Below are 23,498 nucleotides of genomic sequence, written 5' to 3' on the forward strand. Positions count from 1 at the left end.
CTTCATGCCTCCGTCTTGACTCTGGTCCCCTCGTCCCTCAGATATTGAGGATATTCGGCACCAGCATCCTGTAACCACCATTTAGAGCAGTAAAGGCTGCTCTTGATGCTGCTACTGCTAAATTATTTTGCATTAATTTGTATATTTATAGTAATTTGTACAGAGAAGAGACTCAGTACTTGTGTTTGTGTGTGTGCGTGCGCACTGCATGTTTGTTGGAATGGCGTGGCTGCATTGGTCTGTTTTTGGTCTGCTGCTGTCGGTCACGGAATGCATGTTTGGGTGTAGGTGGATGTGGGGGGGCGGGACTGTGAATTTGTGTGTGCGTGTGTGCGCGCGCATGGTGTCTGTGCATATATGTGTTCGTGACAGTGACCCACTTCTGGTGTTTTGATGAGCCAGATGGGTCACGGCAGCAGTAGATGAGGAGGCGGAGGTGGACGAGGGAGAGGAGCAGGAACACCAGAAGGAAAGGCAGGAAAAGAGGGTTGTAGGGGATGAAGGAAAGAGAGATGCAAAAATTAGGGGAAGATGAAAGAGGAGCGGAGATTGTTTGGTCGGCTGCGTGGTCCACCCTCACCAACATGAGACAATGAGCGCAGACATTTTGCAGACAGTCAGGGAGTTAAAAAGGCATCATGTGAATTAATTATGTTATGCATCCTGGCAAGAAACCAACCACGCGCTGAATACCCCCCCCCCCCCCCCCACCTGCACCACTCCACCAGCCTAAATGTTTCACATCAGGCGAGAGTTAATAGCCTCATGTTTAATTGATGGAGCACAGAGGCATTGTGGTGATAACATGGATTGTGGAGAGGGTCCAAGTCACAAAACACACACACACACACACACACACACACACACACACACACACACACACACACACACACACACACACATGCTGCGATGCATGTTGAGGATGTTATGAGCTACTTTTGTCAAAAGTGGTGATTGTGATGGCTGATATCGATCCATCGAGTCCATGCGGGCATATTTTAAATTATTTTCATCAGCTAATGTGTCGCAGCGCTGCTCAGCTTTAATGAAGTGTGGAAGTGGAAAATTATTTGGTCACTTTGAGGCGATTGACTTGTATGTCAGAAGTTCTGATCATAAATACTTCTACCTTAACCTCCCTCCTCGCTGGCCAGCAGCTGCAGTGTAAGAATCATTCAGTTGTGAAGTTGAAATGTGTTGTTTTGGAGTTTGAATGCTCCCTGCAAGCTGCTGTCTGACAATGACAGTTTCTGACAGTCATACTTCCTCGCTGTTGAGGATTAGATTAGTCACATTAGTCATGTGATCTTGCTTTTTTTTCCCTTTAAACTATTCTGGATCAAATTTGTCACTAGGCTAACGATTAGCCTCCAACTCTTGAGCAGTTGGCAGGCAGAACGCTGGAATCAGACGTTGGAGTTTGAGCATTTACTTACAAACACTTGTGCACATACAGGTCAGTGTGTCATTACTTATTGATCTGCTGTGGTTTTATTTCAGAACGCAGCACAAAGAAATGCTCACTGTCACACACGGCGACGGCATGTTGTTATTGTCTAGTATATCATAGAACATCTACCATCATGTTTTTATGCAATTGGAATCAACTTTGTTCCAAGGTATCGGTTCTTGTGACATCCCTAATCAATAGAGTGGAATATTAATGGAGGCTACATGGTGCAAACTGAGTCCCATTTAAAATGTAATACTTTAAAGTGCCCTCGGCAATTTGGCAATATTCAAATAGAGTCAATGAAGAGAGAGAACGAAAGAGAGATAAAAGTAGTACAAGGGGAGCCATAGAAGTGGTGCGTGTGTGTGTGTGTGTGTGCGTGTGTGTGTGTGTGTGTGCGTGTTCTGGAGGACAAAGAGCTCTGGTGTGTGGAAAGCGTCAACTGGCTGCTGGCATTAAGTGAAAGGATAAGACCTTTTTCTGTCTTTCTTTCATTTTTTTCCTTCCTTCCCTCTCAGACAGCGTCACTCTTAACGATAAAGGTTTAAGATCTGCAGTGCATTGTAGCCATATAAACCCAAATGTGAGCCATACGTGTCCTTTCTGTTCACACACACACACACACACACACACACACACACACACACACACACACACACACACACACACACACACACACACACAAGAGAGAGTGAAGCAGTGCTTTATGGACCTTGGCAGACCGTCCTCTCTGTTTCAGCTGCTACTGCAAATGTTCATCATGTTCAGAGAAACTTTTTCCAAACACGTGTTCATCCTGGGTCAGAGATACAGTCAGAGGACGGGAATGAAACGTCAGCTGTCCAACTCCGCTGTGAGTCAAGCACCAGCGTCCGTCCACCTCAGCAGAAGGAATGTGACGAAGGACTGTGAGGATTTGGATGTAAAGAACCTGATCGTGAGAATGATGGCGTCCAGACTGTTGCAAAGCAGAGGAGTTCATGTGTTGCCTTGAAAGCTGCAAGGCTATCGAACCAGCACGCAGGAGTAGATTGATCTTGGCTCACTGGGAACTCTCTCACATCGCAGGCTGTAGTACCGGACAATAAAAAATTCTTACAACATCTAGAATCTATACGCCTGGAACAACTCTCTCTTTTCTTCCTTGCCTTTTCTTTGTGTCTTTCTCAGTAAATATGTTTTTTTTGGTTCATTCTATAATACGAACACTGAAGATGCGAGGGAGACAGAATGCGGTTTATCATGTTTTCTTCAATGTTAATATTTAGTTATCTTGTCTTGAGGTTTGGACTTTGGACTAATTTTGCATTTTATTTGTTTTCATTAATTCTAATTAATTTCCATTTTGGTATTTTTTTTGTGTTTTTGAAAATTTGAGCATTATTCTACACATCATTGCTTGTTTCTTTCTTTATGTATTTCTTGACGTGTGTCTTTACTCCGAGGTATTGCTGCAAGAACGTGTGCTTGTGTAGTGGCCGCATGTGCACGGTTGTGTTTGTATGTATGTGGTTCGAGTGCTAAGTGAACGTGTCAGTGCTCAGAGCAAGTGGTCTCCCTTTGGTCCAAAGTCAGTCACGGGAGCCCTCCATCCACTGGTGGCACAGACATTCTGCCCTCAGGGTGTGTGTGTGCATATGTGTGTATGTGTGTTCGTTATAGTGTGCGTTTCCTGCCTGACTGAGGATGCATGTGAGTAAAGTGGCCTTTGTATTCATTTGTGTCTCCTGTTTGTGTCCCCTATTTGTGTGTGTGTGTGTGTGTGTGTGTGTGTGTGTGTGTGTGCATTTTTGTGCTTTTGTTTGTGAAAAAGTGTGTGCTTGTGTTATCAGTCTGTGTCTTTGGGGGTGTATGTGTGAGAGAGAGAGAAAGAGAGAGACTTTCATGTGCCCCTGTTTGTGTGAACTGTCCTTTTGATGTGTTTATGTTAGTTTTATGAGTGTGAGAAGTCGTGCGTGTGTGTGTGTGTGTGTGTGAGAGAGAGAGAGAGAGAGAGAGAGAGTCAGGACCTCAGGTCAATTTAATGTTGTGTTTTGCCCCTTTGTTGTCCATTGTCATAGCTACATCACTGCCCCCTCCCTCCTGATTTACATGCAAAAAAACAACAACCTTATTACGCAAATGCAACCACCACGCACTAACAAACAGTTACACACACAGACACACACTCACTTAGTAGTTATTGCTGTATCTATGCCTGCAGGAACTGTGAGGACATCTGCACAGTAAACACTAAAACCCCCTGAGCTCCAGTCCCAAATATTGCTCACACTCGCACGCACTTCATTTTTTGACCCCCCCCCCCCCCCCCCGCCGCTTCCTCTTTCATTCACACAAAAACACTTGCACTGCAAACAGATAATCGCCCATCCTCTCCCCAGCGCATTCTGTGGCAAAAACAAAGTAACACACTGTCTTCTTCTCCCACACAATACACTTTTTCCTCTGTCTGTCTCTCTGTCGCTCTGTCTCTTTCTCTATCTGTCTCACTCACTCTCTCTCTCTCTCTCTCTCTCTCTCTCTAAGTTGTCATGATACAAGACATTATAATACCTTATTGTGAGACCAAACAGAGTATGAACACTAGAGAACTAGATCACATGACCATTAGCTATAAACACTATGTAATCATTTGTTGTTAATGGATGTGTTTTGATGCTTCGTATAAGAGAAGTTGGATGGAAGCAGCACGCTCAAGATGGGCTTTGCCCTTTTTTGAACAAGCTGGCGTGTGGAACCTTCAGCTCACATTACTGACCAGCTGCGTCTGCTCAGACGTTCCCAAACTTTGCCCTCAGCGTGCGACATGGCCGATGCTTGTCCAGGTAATTCCGGGTGAGCTCTCTTTGTTTTTTGCTGGTTGATGACCAGGGCGACTCTTCTTCTACTGTGTTCGTCACGGCCATGTGTTAGGTTGGATGGACCACCATCTTTTGATGAAAAATACGCGTTGAATGCATAGCCAAGCTTCTCTCTTTTCACAGAGCAAGAAGGCTCCGTGCTGGCTGAGACCCGAGGTTTGATGAGGCCGATGTGGAGATGGAGGCTTTATCTTCAAGCATGTGTCACCTGTCAGTCGTTTGTCAGGTCAAAAGCACTTTGGAGAGACGCTGTGTGTGTTTTGTCTACCACCCTGTCACTCTTCCTGACGTCTCTTTTACCATTAAGATGATCTAAGAGCGGCAGCAGGAGAGAGAAGGGGTGACAAGGACAATGATCGCTCAATAAAACCCATTTCAGTGCTTTTCAGGAAAAGACTTCCATGCCTCTGATCTCCGTCTGGATGTCTGATCCAGAGTTTGCCTGAGAACAGATTTCAGATGTTATTCAGCTACACTGACTCACAAACTGGCAGTGGAAGGCCGTTTGCACACACAGGGAATGGGTTCCTTGCCCGTCCCACCCGCAAACTTTATTTTGGAACGTTCTGAGCCCCCTCACCAAAGATGAACTGATTCAGAACGTATCTCTTTTGGAAAACCGTGACAACAAATCCCTGGCAAGAACTTTGTTGCAGACTTATGTTTCGAAAGGTCTTGCCAGTTATCTGCTCCAGCAGCTTTGGACTCAAATACTTAAGTTCCTGTCTGCAGAATCATCAAACTTGTCAATTTTTACTGTCTTTTGTGTGCTTTTTTTTAATCTCGGTTGCTGGTCACCCAGGAATCAATGAAAAGATAATCATTTGTTCGATTCTCTTCATTTATACATGTTGCAGCCTGGGACGCAGCAGTACGACAGTAAAGTCTCCAAGTGTCCATATGCAGAGCAGAATTTCTGCTAAAGACGAACCAGACACCGTTTCTACTTTTGTATAATACCTGAGATCCCCACTGGTGGTGTTGCAGAATGGTGGTTGTTGCTCATGACACCAAAAATGTGCTCACCAGACTTCATCTGATGTGGATTTTGAGATGTCACTCACACTGTGGTAATTAAATCACCTCTAATCTCTGTTGTTTTCCCAGGCATGCGTGCTTTCTTTTTTGTTTTTTTGTTTTTGGAAGTGTCTCTCAACTTGTTTACATCATCTCGCTGACATCTATTTGGATTCTTCTTACCCGGGAACTGTCAGCATGTCATCAGATTCCTTCCTGCCACATATCATGCAGATGAAAGCTCGGGTGATGTGCTCTTATTCCTTATAAGCCTTGAAAATGTGACAACGTCTTGGAGAGAATACACTGACATGCACAGAGAAGCACAGATAATTTTGGGAGATGTTTGTTCTCTTACAGACAGCTGTAAAAACAGTATTTGAAGGCAGGATTAGAGTATATGTGTTCCTCTTGTTTGAACTGCTGACAGATGAAAAGATGTTTTTTGACATCAGGGTTTGAGACATCTTGATGGATAATAGGACATGTAGTTTCAGTCTAAATATGTTTATAGATATTTTCATTCTAAAGCATCCGAACAACAGTCCAAACCAAATAAAATGCTATTTCTAGACTCACGCTACATTTCAGGACACACATCATACAGGATATATTTAGGATTTGCCAATGTGGACAATGTTAGAGACAAATACTGAATGGCCTCTTTGGAGCAGCCAGACTTTATTCCCAGTACAGGTCCTTGGATTTGGTTGTGCAACAGTTATTTCATGAGCTGCCTTAACATCCAGTCATTATAGCGAATGAGATTCAAGGCTCACGCTCATTAAAAGCTCATTTGCAACTTTGTGCATTCTACCTGGATACAGAAATGACAGGAGTCACCTGTTTCTGTCAGGAGTGATGTGTCACTGGCTTTATTTTTTTGCTGTATCCATTAATTGCTAGATTTTCTTCAAAGCAACAGTGATTTAATATCATAACCAGCTGGAATGAGTGATCAAGTTCGTGGATGCTCATATAAACAATCATATTAAATGAATATCTGTCTTCACGAGCCTCCTTTGGTGTCTGATGTCTCATTAAACAACATGCAAACTTTAAAAAAAAGGTGAGTGCTCAACAAGGCCTGGTGTCTGCTGAAGGATCAGCAATGGAAGTTTGAATATCAAAAATGGTTCCTGAGAATCACTGACCTCACCTTTATGCTCCCATTTAACGCTCAGTGTGTTTTGTAAATGGTTGTACCTATAAATTAGTGTATATGCTATGAGATAATAATCTTCCTCTTGTGTGTATTCACCCCTCAGATGGAGCGCAGCGAGACGACGTGCCGTTTCTGCGGGGTGAGCTATCTCATTTTTCACGAGTTCCAACAGCTCCACAATCGACTGGCTTGTTTAGAGGCTGAGCTCCAGGAACTAAGGGACACCGCTGAGAGAGAGAAGGCCCAGCGAGAGGCACTGGAGCTGGGCCGTCTGGAGCGGGAGACGGCCCTTCCCCTGGAGCTGCAGAGACAGGCAGCAGAGACGGCGAGAGCTCTGAGAGGGGAATTCGAACAGAAGAATGAGAGGACGAGGAAAGAATTGGAAGAGGAGTATCAGGAAATCCGTGAAGAGAAAGAAAGAGAACTTGGAGTCCTGCAAGCAGCGAGATTGAGGACACAGCGGGAAGAGATGGAGAAAGGGAGCGAAGAAAGAGAGAAAGTTCTGAGTGACGCACTTCAAGAATCCAATAAAAACTTTGAGAAGCAAAGAAAATACGTCCAACAGCTGGAAGAGAGGTGAGGTGTGTGTGTCTGTCTGTGCGTCCCATTCCTGGTGTGAGATCATCTCGAACGCCAGGCTTCATGTGGGCAATTACCTCCTGAGTCATGCTGTTAACACAAAAAACACAACCACACACATATAATCTGTGTGTGTGTGTGTGTGAGTGTAATCTGGCTTTAACATTTTAATCATCCAGGACCCAGAAAAGGAAAAAGTTGATGAATGAACCTCTAAAAGCTCTTTTTTTTCTCACTGATTAAAACTGTGGTTGTGCAGTTTACTTCTCCCTGACACTAATATTTATCAGGTGTTTACTGGCTGCAGCTAACAAACAAAATTCCTGTTAACCCTTTGTAACAAGGTAGGAAAACTGCAGTGTATTAAAGGAAGAGGGTGTGTGGAGGTGGAGATGGAATTATTAGAAGTTCATGAATGTTTACAGTAATTATTCTCCTTGTTTGCAGCACTCAGAAACTGTAATGGGAATGATTGTAACTCCGCGTCGCCAATGAATGGCATGAATGTCATCAGCTTTGATGTGTAAATGAACTGGTGAATGATGAACGGTCAGGGAGTGGCACTTGAACGCATGAAGCATCCTGGCTGTATCCTGGACCCTGAACCTCCCTGTCACAACTGTAAAATACAACATCCATCCATCCCTCCATTTTCTACCTCTTATCCTGTTCAGGGTGGTGGGGGTGGAGCCTATCCCAGCAGCCTTCCCCCTGGACAGGTCACCAGTCCATGGCAGGGCCAACACATATAGACAGACAACCATTGGCTCTCCCAGCCACGCCTACTGTCAATTTAGAGTCTGGATTAACCTGGTCCCTCTTGATGTCTTTGGACTGTGGAGGAAGCTGGAGTACCAGAGAGAACCCAGCAGGAACAGGGAGAACATGGAGACTCACCCAGAAAGACCCCGTGCTCCAGCCAGGGCTCCACCCACAACCTTCTTGCTGGGGGGCCACAGTGACGACCACTTCCCATAAGATACAACATAAATAAGTAAATAAAATAAAAAATATAAGAAGGTGGTGGTGCAGTGCCCCTCTGCTCAGTCCAGCCTTCACATCTCCAGACTGGAGGGTTTAGCCCAGCAGCTCCAGAAGCGGAACATCATGCAAATACGTCAAGCGAGTCCCGATGCCAAGATTGTGGGGTAGCAGCCATCTTGAGACTGAGTCTTTGGCGGCTGTAAGACCCCTCAACAATAACGTGCAGTCTCTCTCACTTCATGCCTCATCACCCACGAGCAGTAAAGCCGGGCAGCTTGGTCTTACCTAATAATGCAGATAAAACTTTAGGTGCTGGACCCCAGAAGTCCTGCACGGAGGGACATTCCTACACCATGTTTATAACATCTTAAAGTAGTTAATGGTCCACTCTACAATTGGGCCTTTGTGTCAGTTTCATGCGTAATCTGGTGACAGGTGCGTAATAAGCTCGATGACTCAATTTCAAATGAAGCAGTTTGGATTCTGAGAAACAGAGAAGGTGTTTTTCCACTCAGAGTCCCAACATATGTCTTCATCATTTAGACCAGAGTCCCCTGAACATCAGCATGTCCTTCTGCTCATTTACATCCATGCTCGTAGAATAGAAGCCCACTTTACGATAATAAAATGACGTATATTAGCACATAATTGGATATCATAAAAATATAAAACTGCACGTGTACTCGTGCATCTCTTCATTCTAAGCACACTTTTAGTGTAGAAGTAAAGCCACGTATTTATCTGTACATACATTAATAATGCACAAAAAAAACTACTACATTTCCACAAAAATACTCTCGGCGCACCTTGACATGTCAATGTAACTCATGAAAAATGAAGTAGATATTCAGAATGCAAGTTGAAAAATATCTCCTCAAAAAATAGGTAGAAATAAGTTGCTTTGTTGTTGACTATGAATCATGCAAAAGGCCCGTTAAGCAATGCGTATGAATATTTTCATTCAAAACTGAGAAAGTACTAGAAAATTAGTATTATTCTTGACCTTGTGAACTTTTGCCTCTAACTCCTTATAACCAAAACAACACCAGGAGTGTTTCATTGATAACCTGAACCAACCCCAATCAATATGGAACATTTGCCAAGGCTTTATGTTGCCAAGTCAGTCTCATAATGAGTTTACACACAGAAAATTATTATTAATTCCATGCATCTGCTCTTTTTAGTTTTCATCAAAAACATATTTGGATGTCTTTTACATTTTATTGAAAGTGTTGGCTCTGCCTTGACTTTCACTGGTAAACTTCACTCTGTGTGTGTGTGTGTGTGTGTGTGTGTGTGTGTGTGTGTGTGTGTGTGTGTGTTTTGAGACTCACTTGACAAGGTCTGATTGTATCAAGTGTCTCCTTCCTTGTCAGGGCTGCTGTCATGTGATGGAAACAGAAGGAGACATGTGATTGGCTACAGATAACCAAAAGTGCTTTGTGAATTCAGCCCCGTCAGGAGAGTTTCCTCAGAGTGATGCAGAGACTGGTTTGACTGCGTGTGATTTACCTGGAGCAGTGATGAAGCTCTCTGAAGGTCGCTAGACTTGTTGACCCTGAACGACTGCGGAGTTCCTTATAATAACCGCGTATGACAGACCTCTGCTGAATCGCTCACCGGACACTGCTATGAAGGCCTGGTTTTTCCGATTGGTGGCTGAGCTTTCCCCACCTGTTGCTTCCTGCTCTCCACCCACACAGCTGCCTGTAGGCTGACTCATGCTCTGAGGTAGCTGTAGAACGTGATTCTTGAGAATGTATAACAAATACCATCTTTCATATTATCACTGTTAACCACCCACGGCAGCTTACGAACACAATATGCATCATACTTTCTTTCAAAATTGCTCACAGTTATACACTACATACAACACACTTTCTTGATACGCTCATGACATTTTACCCTCAAAAGATAACATGGGGTGTATACACACAGACACACACACACACACACAGGTGGTGAAGTTTCCTGTTGTGTCATTTATGTAAAGTGTCAGTCGTCAAAGAGCATCTGCCTGTAATGAAACGGGCATTAAAACCAAAGATTGCTTCCTTGGAAACACATAGGAAATGCTTGCATGCAGTGACTCAAGACTGAACTATGAATTGTCCCTGATGTCTACAGCCTTGATCTTTTGAAATGCAATACAATGACACAATACTGCAGCCCACACAAGTGCATGCATCCGCACACGCGCCGACAGTGGCCTCGTCTTTCCCATCAGAAGTAAATCCTCCTCCTCCTGTGCAGTGATTGCACCACTAGATAAATTCAAATTTCATTTGTCTGAAATTTGGTTAGAGAAAAACTGCAGAAACTCAAGGAAGCTGGTGAAACAAAATACACAAGTTAAGACTTTCACCCATTTCTGATTCTGCTCAGGCTCATTTGTAAGCTAATTAAGCTTACTTTCATCGCAAGAGATGATGATTTCAAATATATGTTCAGTGACGGAGAGAAAAAAAGAGCATTTTAAAATCTTCTTCAAGGTTCAAGCTGACACAAGAAGAAAGTTGTTTCTCTGGAGGCGACAAGGAAATATGAGACAATGCTTTGAAAAACAGACAGGACAAAGAAGTTAATAATTTCTTTATTCTGGGCCTGTATCTTCAACCCCAATATACACAATAATATGCTCGAGGATATGATGAATAAATGAATCAAAACTATTTCTCATTTTTTCGTTTTTACACATACAATTAATCAGCGCTCTCATTAGCTCCGATTCAAACCCTGGTTTCGAGGATGTTTTTGCGCTGGTGACACATCCACATGTTTTCACTTGCAGTTTCGTCTTTTCTTGAATGACATTTCCTTTCGCTCCTTCTGCTTCGAGCTGAACATCTGATGTCTTTACCGTTTTACTGCATGTAATACAACGCCGCCCACCTTCTCCATGAGCGCAGGTCGAGAACACACATAAAATACAGCTCATGGTGTTAAGTGCATGCCTCACTTACGCGAGAGGTATGTTGCATCCCTTCAGGTTATTAAGACAATGGTAAATCCAGGCGTGAAGTCCCCTTCCTTCAATCAGTCATGATTACCAGGCGGGTTTGTGCCGTTGCACATTACTATTAAAATGATGGGGTAAGGAAGCTGTTGAAAACCCCCATAAGGGAACTGTTTCCTGCTCAGAAAACGACTTCTTGTTTTCCTTGAGTGTGCAATTATTCCATCTTAAATCTATTTCCCCCGGAGAGTTTCCTCTGTCCTGTCAAGTTAGTAACTACATTATTTTTTTTTTTTACAGTTATTTCATAAACGTCCCACGAAACTCACCGCAGGGACGCAACTGCTCACTTACCTCACACGTAAATGTTTGCGGTGACTGAAAGCAGTTAGAAATGGTAAAAGCAACGGCAGCACCTCGGTCCAAACCATGAGAACAGGAGAGCTTGGATTGTTTGCTACTGTAGCTCAGGATTCACCCGCAACACTGCTGCTGTGACCTTTTCACTGTCTGACCCTGAGCTGTGTGTGTGTGTGCGACCTGTCGGGATGTGCAGAAGAGCTCAGTAGTGAGATTTGGATTGCTCCTTACGGGGGGGTACACCAGTTAGATGTGTGAATATAACATGTTTATCCTGTTATAAAACAAGTGGAACCCAGCTGAGGGTGGATGGGGACACACACCTGAAAACACACGAGCAGCAGGAGTCCACTCCCGTTCCTGCCAGCTTGACCTCGGGGAGCTGCCAGGACAACATTCATCTTTCACATGGTTATGTTGTGGTTTCCATCTCTTGCATGTTCGTGCTGCTGCATGTTCTTGTTGTGCTGAACCAACACATTTTTTAGATTACTGCAGGGGTCACTGATTGAGTTCATTGGGATGCAACTAGCTGCTAGCAGACGAGTTTGTAGGGTGTGTTGGGGCGGCTGTTTGTGAAGGGCGTGACCTCCAGTGTTCCTCACTCTCCTGTTGGACTTCCTCGCCATCAGGTGAACAGACGAGTCCCCATGTGACGGAGGGATCCTGTGGAAGTCTGCGGTGGAGCAACAACCAGGACAAAGTAGTGGGGTGATTTGGTGATGAACAGCTGAGCAGAAAAGGCAAAGAGAACCCAAAACAAAACAGTAGTGAAGTTCCAAAGCTGGAGCTGAGAGATCCTCGTGGCCTGATTGTGCTTTAGCTGGGCTGTGTGTGCATGAGCCGGCTGCAGCTGTTACGCTGGTACGGCTGTCTGTGGTGCAGGTTGTGAGTTCGTTGTCGTGTGTGGTAGACTGGCAGAGCCAATCCACTATCCGGTCTAAGCTGATTATCTCCCTCTCCATTGAGTCACACATGCAAACACACAAACAAGAACACACCGTGCACAGTTGGGCTTTGGAGCCAAGGGGTCAAACGCAGGTCAGGAGGTCAAAGTTCAGGCAGAAATAATGATGGGTGGTGCAGTGATGTGTTAGAGGGCCGTCATGGTCCGACAGCAGCATTCATTTGACTTCAATGACCGTACAGATAAGCTTGTGGAATTTGATTCTGTTACACACAAAACTCACAAAATCACCAGCAGACGTCATCGTACACACAGTACTACAGTTACAGAGCAGTGGGTGAGTCATAGCGCCCCCTGGAGGAAAGCAGCTGGACCAGAGCGAGACACTGGACCCGTCGAGTCTGAGAAGCTTGTTTTACACTTCATTTTTGGGATTTTTCTGATGGAAGTGGAACAGTTGACAAAACTTTTGTGAGTTTGGCCGCCCGATCTGTTGTTCCAGACTGTTCTGGCGGTTGTTGCTGAGTGGAGGCAGAGGGGGCGGTGTTGTGGTTTCACTCTGAGTTTGTCGAGCAGGCGTAGGAAAATGTCTTTGCTGTATTTTTTGAAATTATGTGGTCTGGTGGGTGTGCAGCTGTGAAACAGTACCTCATGTCTCATTTGAATGTGATACTCACCACAGGTTTAGGGATAGCGTGTATGATTTCTGTCCGGTGACCTTGAGTGCCTGAAAGACGCCTATAAATAAAACGTATTATTATTATTATCGTTATTATTATCGTTATTATCGGAAGACTGTAACAGCCACCGTGACATTTGGTTGCTCTGAGCATCTGAAGCTACACATCCATATGACTCGCTGCGGGCCGTGACAATTGCTGTCGCTATTTGACGACCTGGAATGAGAACGGGATGGATGACACGCACGTGGGAGTTGATGAGGATGCTCCCAATGGCTGCCAATGTGACCCTCTGTGTAACTAATGGCAGGCTCCTCCCACTCTGAGACGAGAGAGGATGTTCTTCGCCATGAAAGGACGTAGACTTTTACAGTGAGTAGTTAATCTGAAGTTGTGGCCTTTCCAACACACACACACACACACACACACACACACATGCACATGCACGCATACACACACATGCGTGCGCACGTGCACGCACACACACAGTCATTCCCTTTGCTTCTCTGTATGTGGCTTGTGTGTGTGTGTGTGTGTGTGTGTGTGTGTGTGTGTGTGTATGTATGTATGTTCTGTGACAGTTGAACAACAGAGGTATGGCAAGGACTCTTGAGTAGGCATTATGGCGAGGGTTCTCCTCTTGTTTCCAGGTTCTTCCTTTGATTTGCACCCAGCACAGTGTTCTCAGGATGTCCGTGTTCTCCACAGGTGACAAACACCCCGAAACTTTCCAGAACATCGCGTTCATTCCTAAACGCTCCCCTTTGGGTTTGCATTTCAAATGTGTCAGTGTGACTCTAGGAGGACTCACATGGTCACATAGCAACGATACAAAGTAGACATGTGGGATGTAAACAGAACGTTCTCACAGTGTCCCCTGTTGGTCATATGAGAACGTGTTGTTGAGGACTTATTAAGGGTCCAAGTTGGTCCTGTAATTACGTTCCCAGTACATCCTGAATGTTCCCTGAAATTCAGCCAAATATCCTCTCCCTTCCCTTTAAAAAAATGCACACTGTGACTGCGCAGGAACACCGTGGGAACGTTACAAGGCCGTGTCCTTCACACCAGTGGGAACAGCCTCGGAACATTCTGTGAGTCCCTCTTTTAAACTCGTTACTTTAATTTCTCTTTATTTCATTGTCCTTTTCCTAAAAGTTGAGCTAACTTAGTTTTGTTTGTATAGCACCGAATAAAAACGAAAGTCATCTCAGAATACCTTACAAATAGATCGGGTCTAGAACCAGCCCTCTTTGATCTGATTAAGTTTAAGGAGAACTAAAGTGACAACAGCAGCGTGAAATAAGGGATTTAAAAGGCAGAGATGTGGTGGGGATCCAGGTTCTACGAGGGCGTCCATCTGCTTTGACAGATTCTGGTGAACGAGAGGAAGAAAGCGAAGAAAGGGAGAGAAGAAAGAAAGTGTTAAAGCTAGAGAAGAACAGAGAGAAGGACAGAGAGTGGGTGGGGAGTCAGGTATGAAACAATAAAAGATTAACCATGATAGCAGCTGTAAAAGCAAGAGCTGTTAGCGAGATAGTTCAACGAAAAATGAAAACTCAGTCATTAACTGCTCCCCCTCACGCCAATGGAAGGTCAGCTTTTTAAGAGGCTGCAAAATACTGCGAGAGTTTCACAGGTAAAGGTGTCGCAGTAATCTCCCAAAGAATTCTGAGGCCTCAGGACACTTGGATTAGTTTGGACAAGCAATATGGAGGCATTTATTGTTGTTTTTTTATTGTTTTTAATGGTTCACATGGTTTCGGGAGATTATTGCAAAACGGTTTCACGAGGGTGAGAAGATAACGGCTGAGTTTCTGTTGTTGTTTTTGGGTGAACAGTCGCTTTAATCAGCACTGAGCAGAGTCCAACCCACAGGCCAACTCATGGACACGTTCTTATTGACAACCAGAGCCATCACAAGGCATGTTATCAGGAGGGGGTTTAGCCTTTAGTGAGATAAACAAATGGAGGGAGGCGGAGGAGACAGGATGGAGACTCGTCTTGTCATCTTCTGGTGTGCATGATTATGATGTTGAGAGTCTGGAAATTGAATCTAACTTCTCCTTGGATGAGTGGCCACAATCTTGATCCAAACAATGTGTCAGGGTGTGTGTGTGTGTGTGTGTGTGTGTGTGTGTGTGTGTGTGTGTGTGTGTGTGTGTATACACGCTAGACTTACACCTGCAATAGATTGGGTAATAACTCTTAACAACAAAACAAACAAAAATCAGACTTGGCAGTTGTGAAAAATGAATCATAAAAATATGTGAAGACACGCATGCACACACGCACACACACACACACACATCTGGGGCTGGATTGATGAGAGGAATTACAGGTGGGAGAGAGAAGAGCGTGAGTGTGGGAGTGACAAATGATGGAGGACAAATGGAAAACTATTCATTTGTAGCAAGGAAGTACTTTACAGCAAATTAGTTATGTGCTCACGGTTTTATTTCATTTTCTGGTTTCTGCCAGCAACCATGGAAGCAAAACACACATACACACCATTCTTGTGTCGTGTGTGTGTGTGTGTGTGTGTGTGTGTGTGTGTGTGTGTTAAGTCTACCGAGTCAAAAGGCCTTCAAAGCCTGTGTGTAAGGTATTAGCACAGATCCAACATCAAGATCACATTAGCACATCAAACAGACAGGCTCACATGCACACACACGCGTGCACACAAACACACACTCACATGCACACACACACATGCGCACACAGACACACACACACTCACACACATACACTCAGACTATATGTGCTGATCATATTATGATGTCGTAAAAGAGGACCTACAGCTTTTACAGTGGCCTAACTGTAAAAGCTCTTGACAACAATATAAACAAAACACAGTTACTTGTGTATGTGTTTTTGTGTGTGTGTGTGTGTGTGTGTGTGTGTGTGTGTGTGTGTGCGTGCGCGTGTGTGTGTGTGTGTGTGTATGTTTGTTGATCAACTGTTGCGTGGAAGCTTAGCAACCTACACATACAAATGAAACACAAGGACGAGTTGCTTTCATGAATTTGAATGAAAGTTGGGTGGACAAACACATTTCATATTCTTTCAGTGAATTGCGTTAGCAATAAGATGATATCATTGTGTGTGTGCGCGCGTGTGTGTGTTTGTGTGTGTGTGTGTGTGTGTGTGGACTAACATAGTTACCAGATAACATGAAAACAAAATATAGGCTGATGAGTACGATACTGCTCATTCACATCGCTGTCATGATAGGATGTTAACTACTGAGGCTTGGAATGATCACATTCCATTATTTTCTAAATATTGTGCAACCATTGACAAGTCCAACATTTTACATCTGTATTGTGTGTGTGTGTGTGTGTGTGTGTGTGTGTGTGTGTGTGTGTGTGTGTGAGAGAGAGAGAGAGAGAGAGAGGTTGTGGGTGTGTAATTGTGTGTGCATTCGGGTGGAGGTGTTGTGTTTGTCTTCCTTCTGCTAAGAGTAACCGGCTTTTAGCTTTGAATGCCATCGCGCTGATCAAAACCGTCTTTCAACTCACACACACACACACACACACACACACACACACACACACACACACCCTCGCACACTGTGGGTGAACAGATGACACTTTGATATGGGGAAGCTTTTATGTCACTTCTAATGATGACAGAAAATGCCAGCGCTCTTACACACACAAACACACTCACACACACACGCACAAACACACACATAGGCCGGTACATTTACACTGACGTGCACATAAAAGCTATCACTTCATAATTATATATGAAATTTAAGATGGCGTGTGTGTCACACAGAGCTGCGACGCTAAATGCTAAAACACAATCCTTTAGTTTAAAATCTCTTGTGGGTCAAACACAGTTAATTAACTTAACTATTCAACCATCGAAAGAAACCAAAACTTCCAATCAAACTTCAGTGGAGCTCTTCCAAGAATGGTTGGGCAAACTAGCCTGCTCAGTCAGTCCAACATGGACCCTAATATTCTGAAGCAGATCAAAGTCCTCCATAAAAACACTGCATTTGGAATAAAAGCATCCCAAAATAATTGAGCTTGTTTTTACTTTAAACGTGGAGAGACTTAAATATTATTGGACGACTAGACAGAAGCAAAGTTAGAAAAAAACTTCACGCAGGAAAGCCCGAAAGAAGCTGTGGTCGAAAACTCTGGAAACCCAAAGCTCACTCCTCTAACAACACGCTGACCCCGGAGCTTCTAGGACGTCATGGACACACGAACGATGGACGATCGCTCTCAGACGCTGAAGGATCTCAGCTAACGTTGACGCTAACATTAGCATTTTTGGTGCGTTTTCTTCTCAACGTGGGATTGTTGATTCACGTTGACGTTGAATTTATCCGCCTCCACGGAAACAGTTCTGATTAAATGTGTCTGCATGTAAACACGTGACCGTTTCAGATCACATCCATGGAAATACTCGATCGGAAACCTTTAATCACACTGACAGACAAACCAAGACACAGGAGCCAGGCGATTATAAAATTAAATGGCAACCAACTCCAACTTGGAAACAAAGGAAAAAACTGAAGAGCAGGAAAATCAAAACTGAGTCAGTGAAGATAAAAAGCTAAATTCCAGAGTCCAGACGGGACTGTGACATCAACAAGGAATTACAAGTGATTTATTTTGCTCTGAGGGCTCCCCTGGGGATAACAAGCGGTAACAGCACGGTCCACAGTTGTTCAGTTATTAGTTCAACACAAAAAAAAGCAAAGGCAATTAGCTTTAATGGCTTTAATCTCTTAATTTTCGACACTGATGCATTTGTCTAATGTGATAAGGAGCAGATGGATGTTCTAAAGTTAAGGGTCAGCAAAATTACAATGACGTTATAATTCAGCACACATGTAAAACTATAATAAACAGATGTCATGAAACGGAACATTGCGTACACATCTTAAAATAAGCCCGCTAGAGAAAGACCTTCAGCCCAAATCTCTGAAAATATGAAGGCACATAAAACTCGTTAACTCTTCCACACGGCCCAAAAAAGGGAGAAAGCAATTTGACTCGGAAGGTCGCGGTAACTCTCAGCCTTGTTTATGTGTGCACATGACTGTGTGTTTGTGCGTGTGTGTGCATGACATGTCCCGATGAGGCAGTTGATTTGGGCTGCTGGTAGGGGGTACTCTAATCCGGCACGCACTTGCTGGCACTGTGCTACCTAGTTTCTTCCACAGACAGCCACAGCCCTGGGAACAGGAGCTCAAACTCACACAAAGCACACACAGATTTGTATACAAATACACTCACACACACACACACGCGTGCATTCATGTGAACACACACTCACACACCTCTCTCGAGGCAGTGTTCTTTCAGATCTCGCCTTTGGACTGGTGAGGACAGATGGGTGAACAGTGGGAGTCTGGGCTGCCATCACTGGAAAAGCAAAAGCATGCAGGCACGAATACACACTCTTAACACACTCTCTCTCTCACACACACACACACACACACACACAAGATCACAGGCTCATCCGGACTTGGTCAGAAAGTGGCAAACATACAAACAGACAGGCTCAAATGCTCACAGAAAGTGTAACTCACTCAGTCTCTCTCTCTCTCTCTCTCTCTCTCTCTCTCTCTCACACACACACACACACACACACACACACACCGGGACACAACATCAGCTAAGCCTCAGTTGCACGCATACTTATTTTGTTGTAAACACACGCTCAGACTCTAACACGGCCTCTAATTCACACAGTCGCACACACGCACTCGCACACACAGGATTACTAGAAACACGCATACGAGCCATTCTCACCCCACACTGCTCCCAGGCTCCCGTCAAGCACTTCCCGCTATCACCCAGATAAAAAAAGCATTTATCTTTTATTTGACCATAAATTAACCAGGGTGGTTTTCTTGCAAATAAAATGAAAAAAAAAAACCTCTTTTATTTTTTTTTCTCCAGATTGGAAGGCAACATAGCGGCTTATGTTATACAATTGAGGAAGAGGAGAGGAAGTAGGACAAACATTAACATGATTAAACTGGAACAGATATGACTGAGTTAGACCGCTGTACTTCCTCCTTCCAGCACCGAGGTTTACCGAAAGGCACGAGGAAAGAATATAAGAGAAAAACACATAAAAGATCTGGTTTGTTTTCTTTAAAAAAGGAGCAAAATATGGTACATCGTGGTTGAGAAGTGAAAATACTCCAAAAATAAAAAAGAAATGCTGAAGAAAAAAGCACAAATACAGAGATGTAAACAGATACTGTATACTGATAATGCATCATCAGTACAGTGTAAGTCGCCTTTATTTCCCTTGGTGACAATAAAGGCGACTTACACTGTACTGATGATGCTTGACGTAACCGACCGGCGTGGGTCAACACACACTGGGAGAGGTGATATTGAAGTTTCTTGAAATGATGCAGTTTCTTCCGTCCGTTCCATTTTTGAGGAGTCTAATGGAAAACTGTGAGGGGGAGTGAGATGTGGAGTGAGGCGGATCAGGAAGGACAGAAGTGGACATTGGCAGAGTGGTACTCAGGAGACGATGGAATTTGTTGGTGTGCTGCACACCTCAGTGTATTTATGCTGCAGGTTGTTTCATTAACCTGAGCTGATAGAGCGGAGGGATTAGTGATTAGTTTGCCAGTCACTCTGTAGTTGAACCCTCTCACCAGATCGATATCAGTCACACCGGGATCACCACACCCGCTGCACTGCTAATGAACCCTGCAATGAAAACACCTCTCTCTGACAGTCATTACCGGCTTGTTGTGTCACTGCTCCAAAGAAATGCAGCCAAACTATGCAGTCTGAGGTGGAGGAGCAGCTTGCTGATAGATAAATATGTCATATGTTTGTCTCTCCAGTGCCTGGAGGTCACCTGAGTCACCACTGAATCCCGTTCAAGCTCTACTGTGCTGGTCCTGATTAGTACCTGTCTGGGTTTAGGCTGGATTTGTGTTCTAGTTCTCGCTGCCCCACTTGTCTGTGGTGTTTTTGGAGACTCTTCCTGCTTTTCGGGTGAGACGATCTCACTGTTCATGCGTTTTGCTGGTTTGCTCTTTGCTGTCAGATTTAATAACTCCCATCAGGAGTCAGTCAGTGGGGCGGTGTGGCTCAGAGGTAGAGTGGCCGTCCAGCAACCGAAGGGTCGCTGGTTTGATCCCCACCATGTCCAAGTATCCTTGAACAAGGTCTATTGCTCCTGATGGCCCTGTGATAGACTGGTGACCTGTCCAGGGTGAACCCTGCCTTTCACCCAATGTCAGCTGGGATAGGCTCCACCCCCTGAGACCCTTAAGGCTCAAAGTAGCTCGGTTTTCTCCTCTTTTTCAGTGCAACTTCTGAGTCTTGCAGCTCAGTCTCATCATTCTACGCCTTGCTGACTCTGCTCGTGTCCCAATCATAGTCCATCACGCATTGGATTAGGCAGCAAGATAAGATGAGCTGCCGAGGGAAGCCCATCTCTTTATATCCATTACGTCTGAGGTTCATGTACATCTTCCATCTCATTCCATCTTGTCATGATCATCCTTTCTTTCATATCATTAAAGATGCATCATCTATAAGCTCATTTTATCCCACGGGAGCACAGTAGCATTACGCTTGGCTCAGTTTCTCTAATGAATCAATATTGCTCCTGACTCTTCACCTTCATTATTCTACCCGCCTCCTCCTCTTCCCCCTCCACAGGCTGGCAGTAGCAGATTCCTGCAGGGAAAAGGCAGAGCAGTTACTCTGGAAAAAGTCGCAGCAATCCGAAACTCTCAGGTAAGCAAATAACGGGAGTATTTGCTGTATCGCTCGCATTTACTGGTGTTTAAACTTCCAGATGTTGTTTAATGTGATATCTCAGGAAGTCCAGGAGGGAATTTCATCCAATTTGGCACAAATGTTCACTTGGACCCAAGAAAGAAACAACCAGATTTTGGTGGTTAAAGGTCACTGTGACCTCACTTCCTTCCCATCAGGAATACATGTAGAAGTTTCAGTACATCTGGCACTGACATCCACCATACATGATTACGTATTTTACGGAAGGAATATATTGTGTCTTAAGATACTGTATTAGGACACGACAAGCGTGAAATAACAATCACCAGTTGAAAAGTCAAAGTTCTAGACTGATACACCGAACCATTTGTTCCGGGTAAAACAAAGCACAGATGTTAATACACGTGAAGGCACGCGTGGCTGAGGCAGACACCTGCAATGTGGAATTTCTAGTTTCATAAAAGTCCATTTGTCATTGACTGAGAAATTAATGCAACAATATCAATGACAGTGAAGCGAAATGTCTTGGATTGGCATTTTTTATCCTGATGTGCTCCAGTGTGTCCTGGTTTCTGCTTGCTTGGCTCACGCTCCACCCCCAGCAACCCCCCCCCCCCCCCCAAGCTTCAGTTGTTTTGGTGTAATCCTGCTGAGAGGCAAACAAACCAACTAACACACAATTGACAATGAAACTATAACTCTGGTGTGAGGTCACCATGAATGGCTGTCCGCTCCTTGACCAGATGCATGGCAGGAAGGCCAGGACAGATGGGAAACAACTGTGGGAGATGATAGAGGGAGGACAGTAAAAGAGGGAATGGAAAAACAAGAGAACAAAAGTGAATTCAGCTGAGCCACAGGTTATTTCCTGGAAAAAAAAGAGAGATATTGAAAAAAGGAGTTGCGCAGTTAATGACATGAGAGGAACAGAGGAGGTGGAGGTGAAGAGAGTGGGAGGGAAGTGATGTTTCAGTCAGGTGGTGGACAGTAAAGCTGCTAAATGAGTAAACCATCGATTCAGCGGAGGCATGCAGACTTTCTTCCTCTCGTCTGATCACTGGTGACAGATCTGGCTCGTATCTGTTGGTGCTCTCAGCTTCTGATTTATGTCATCTGACATGATAAAACTGGCTCTCGTGACAAGCTGTGCCCGTGCTCTCCTTCTTCTCTCTGCATACACACACACACACACACACACACACACACACGCAAAGTTACACACAACCCCTCTCACCCAGAGAGCGTTCATTTTTGATCACCTTAAACCACAAAGCCGGTATAAGGAAGAACCACTCAACCCTGCGGAGCTCTCACAAACTGTCACCTCACGCTGCACGCAAGCCACATCCGTGTTCTCCATGTTGGTCTGTGAGTGTACACGCTTGTGGCTGTTTGCACAGGTGTGTACATCCATGTAGGATTTCACGTGTGCCCCCCACAATTGTGTCACATCTGCGTGTGTGTGTGTGTGTGTGCGTGCGTGCATGTGTATATGGAAGAAGATGGGACCCATTTGCTCTCACCCACGTGTTCCTTGCGATGGAATAATGTTCTGTTCCTGCACTTGCTTTGCACAGGTTTGTGACTTAGTGTGTGTGTGTGTGTGTGTGTGTGTGTGTGTGTGTGTGTGTGTGTGTGCACCTATGTGTTTGTGGACTGGGCAAGTGGTCTTTCATGTTGCTTTTCTGATCATTAAGTGTTTTCTTTGGAGTTTTGATACGATACTTAAATAAATATCTTGAAATCATGAAACTGCAATCCAAGCCTGATAATAACAACCCAGTAGTGATTTATGTTAGCATACCGTGCTCTGCACATGTTATTATCCTGTCAGAACTGGAGGAACTCTCAGGCAGCAGCTCTTCAATCAAAAGCCACCTTTGTTGGAAAACAATAAGAAGTCTGTGAGTTGGATTCACACAAAACATTTGCGTCCACGAACAGACATTTCTGACTCGCATTCTAAAATGTAATACATGTTTTACCATGAACATATTGTGCCTGCAATAATATTTCTTTGCCATGTTATTTTTTTAAAGTTTTGTTTGAAAATACAATTGATTGCGCATCAAAGTACAGAAGTTACTCAACAGTATTGTTGATCATACGTGTGAATTCTTCCTTAACTCTCTACACTGAGAGAAGTAAATGATCAGCAGAGAGCATCCAGGCACCGCCCGGTACCGCCAGACTCCGTAGTCATGGTCTGTGTTAGAGATTACCGTACCTACGATGACCCCCGCCTCTTCTAAAACCGGAGTTGGGGCCACGGCTGCTATGGTGATGTCCCACAGGGACAGGAAGAATTTTGATTGATTCGAAGGGGCTTTTTTGTTTCCGCCTACAACTTTCTGAAAGTGCTTGAAGACAAGTTGGACAAACGCTGAGTTTCCTACAAAGACATTTCCACCGCAAGTCTTTTGCATGCTTCCATATCGAGTCAGTACTGCTGTTACTGTGGTAATACTGAATCATGAAAGAAATAATGGTTCTGAAGTCATATGATACACAGGTTTAGTGTTGGATGGCTCCTTTCACTTTCAAAATGAGAGTTGAGATGTGACATTTGGAGCTTTGAAGATATTTGGTCTCAGCATTATTATTAACAGCAAACAACTGATGATGCTTCATAATGACAAAAAGAAATAAAATCATAATCCACAAACACGTCACCGATGTGAGCTGTGACTTCCATCACGCAGGTCGTGGTGCGACATGAGTCTGATCTCTTACCTGCGCTGGCCCATGCTGGACAGAACTCACCAAAAAGAAGAAAAATAAGCAA

General features: G+C 44.2%; 1 protein-coding gene across 3 annotated transcripts in view; it reads left to right on the forward strand.

Moving 5' to 3' along the window:
• The window catches only part of lekr1 (Leucine-, glutamate- and lysine-rich protein 1), a 72,731-nt gene that overhangs the window by 15,700 nt on the left and 33,533 nt on the right, over positions 1–23,498 (forward strand). For 2 of the 3 annotated variants that reach the window (XM_086215069.1, XM_086215068.1), the window contains exons 3-4: positions 6,600–7,072; positions 20,633–20,710. In XM_086215069.1, coding sequence (XP_086071195.1) covers positions 6,600–7,072; positions 20,633–20,710 — 551 coding nt within the window. The remainder of the gene's footprint in view (positions 1–6,599; positions 7,073–20,632; positions 20,711–23,498) is intronic. The other variant, XM_086215070.1, reaches the window with a different exon arrangement.

This window comes from Aulostomus chinensis, chromosome 10 (genome assembly GCF_037954235.1).
Source record: "Aulostomus chinensis isolate RoL2024-O1b breed Wild chromosome 10, RoL_Achi_v1.0, whole genome shotgun sequence".
Taxonomy (NCBI): Eukaryota; Metazoa; Chordata; class Actinopteri; order Syngnathiformes; family Aulostomidae; genus Aulostomus; species Aulostomus chinensis.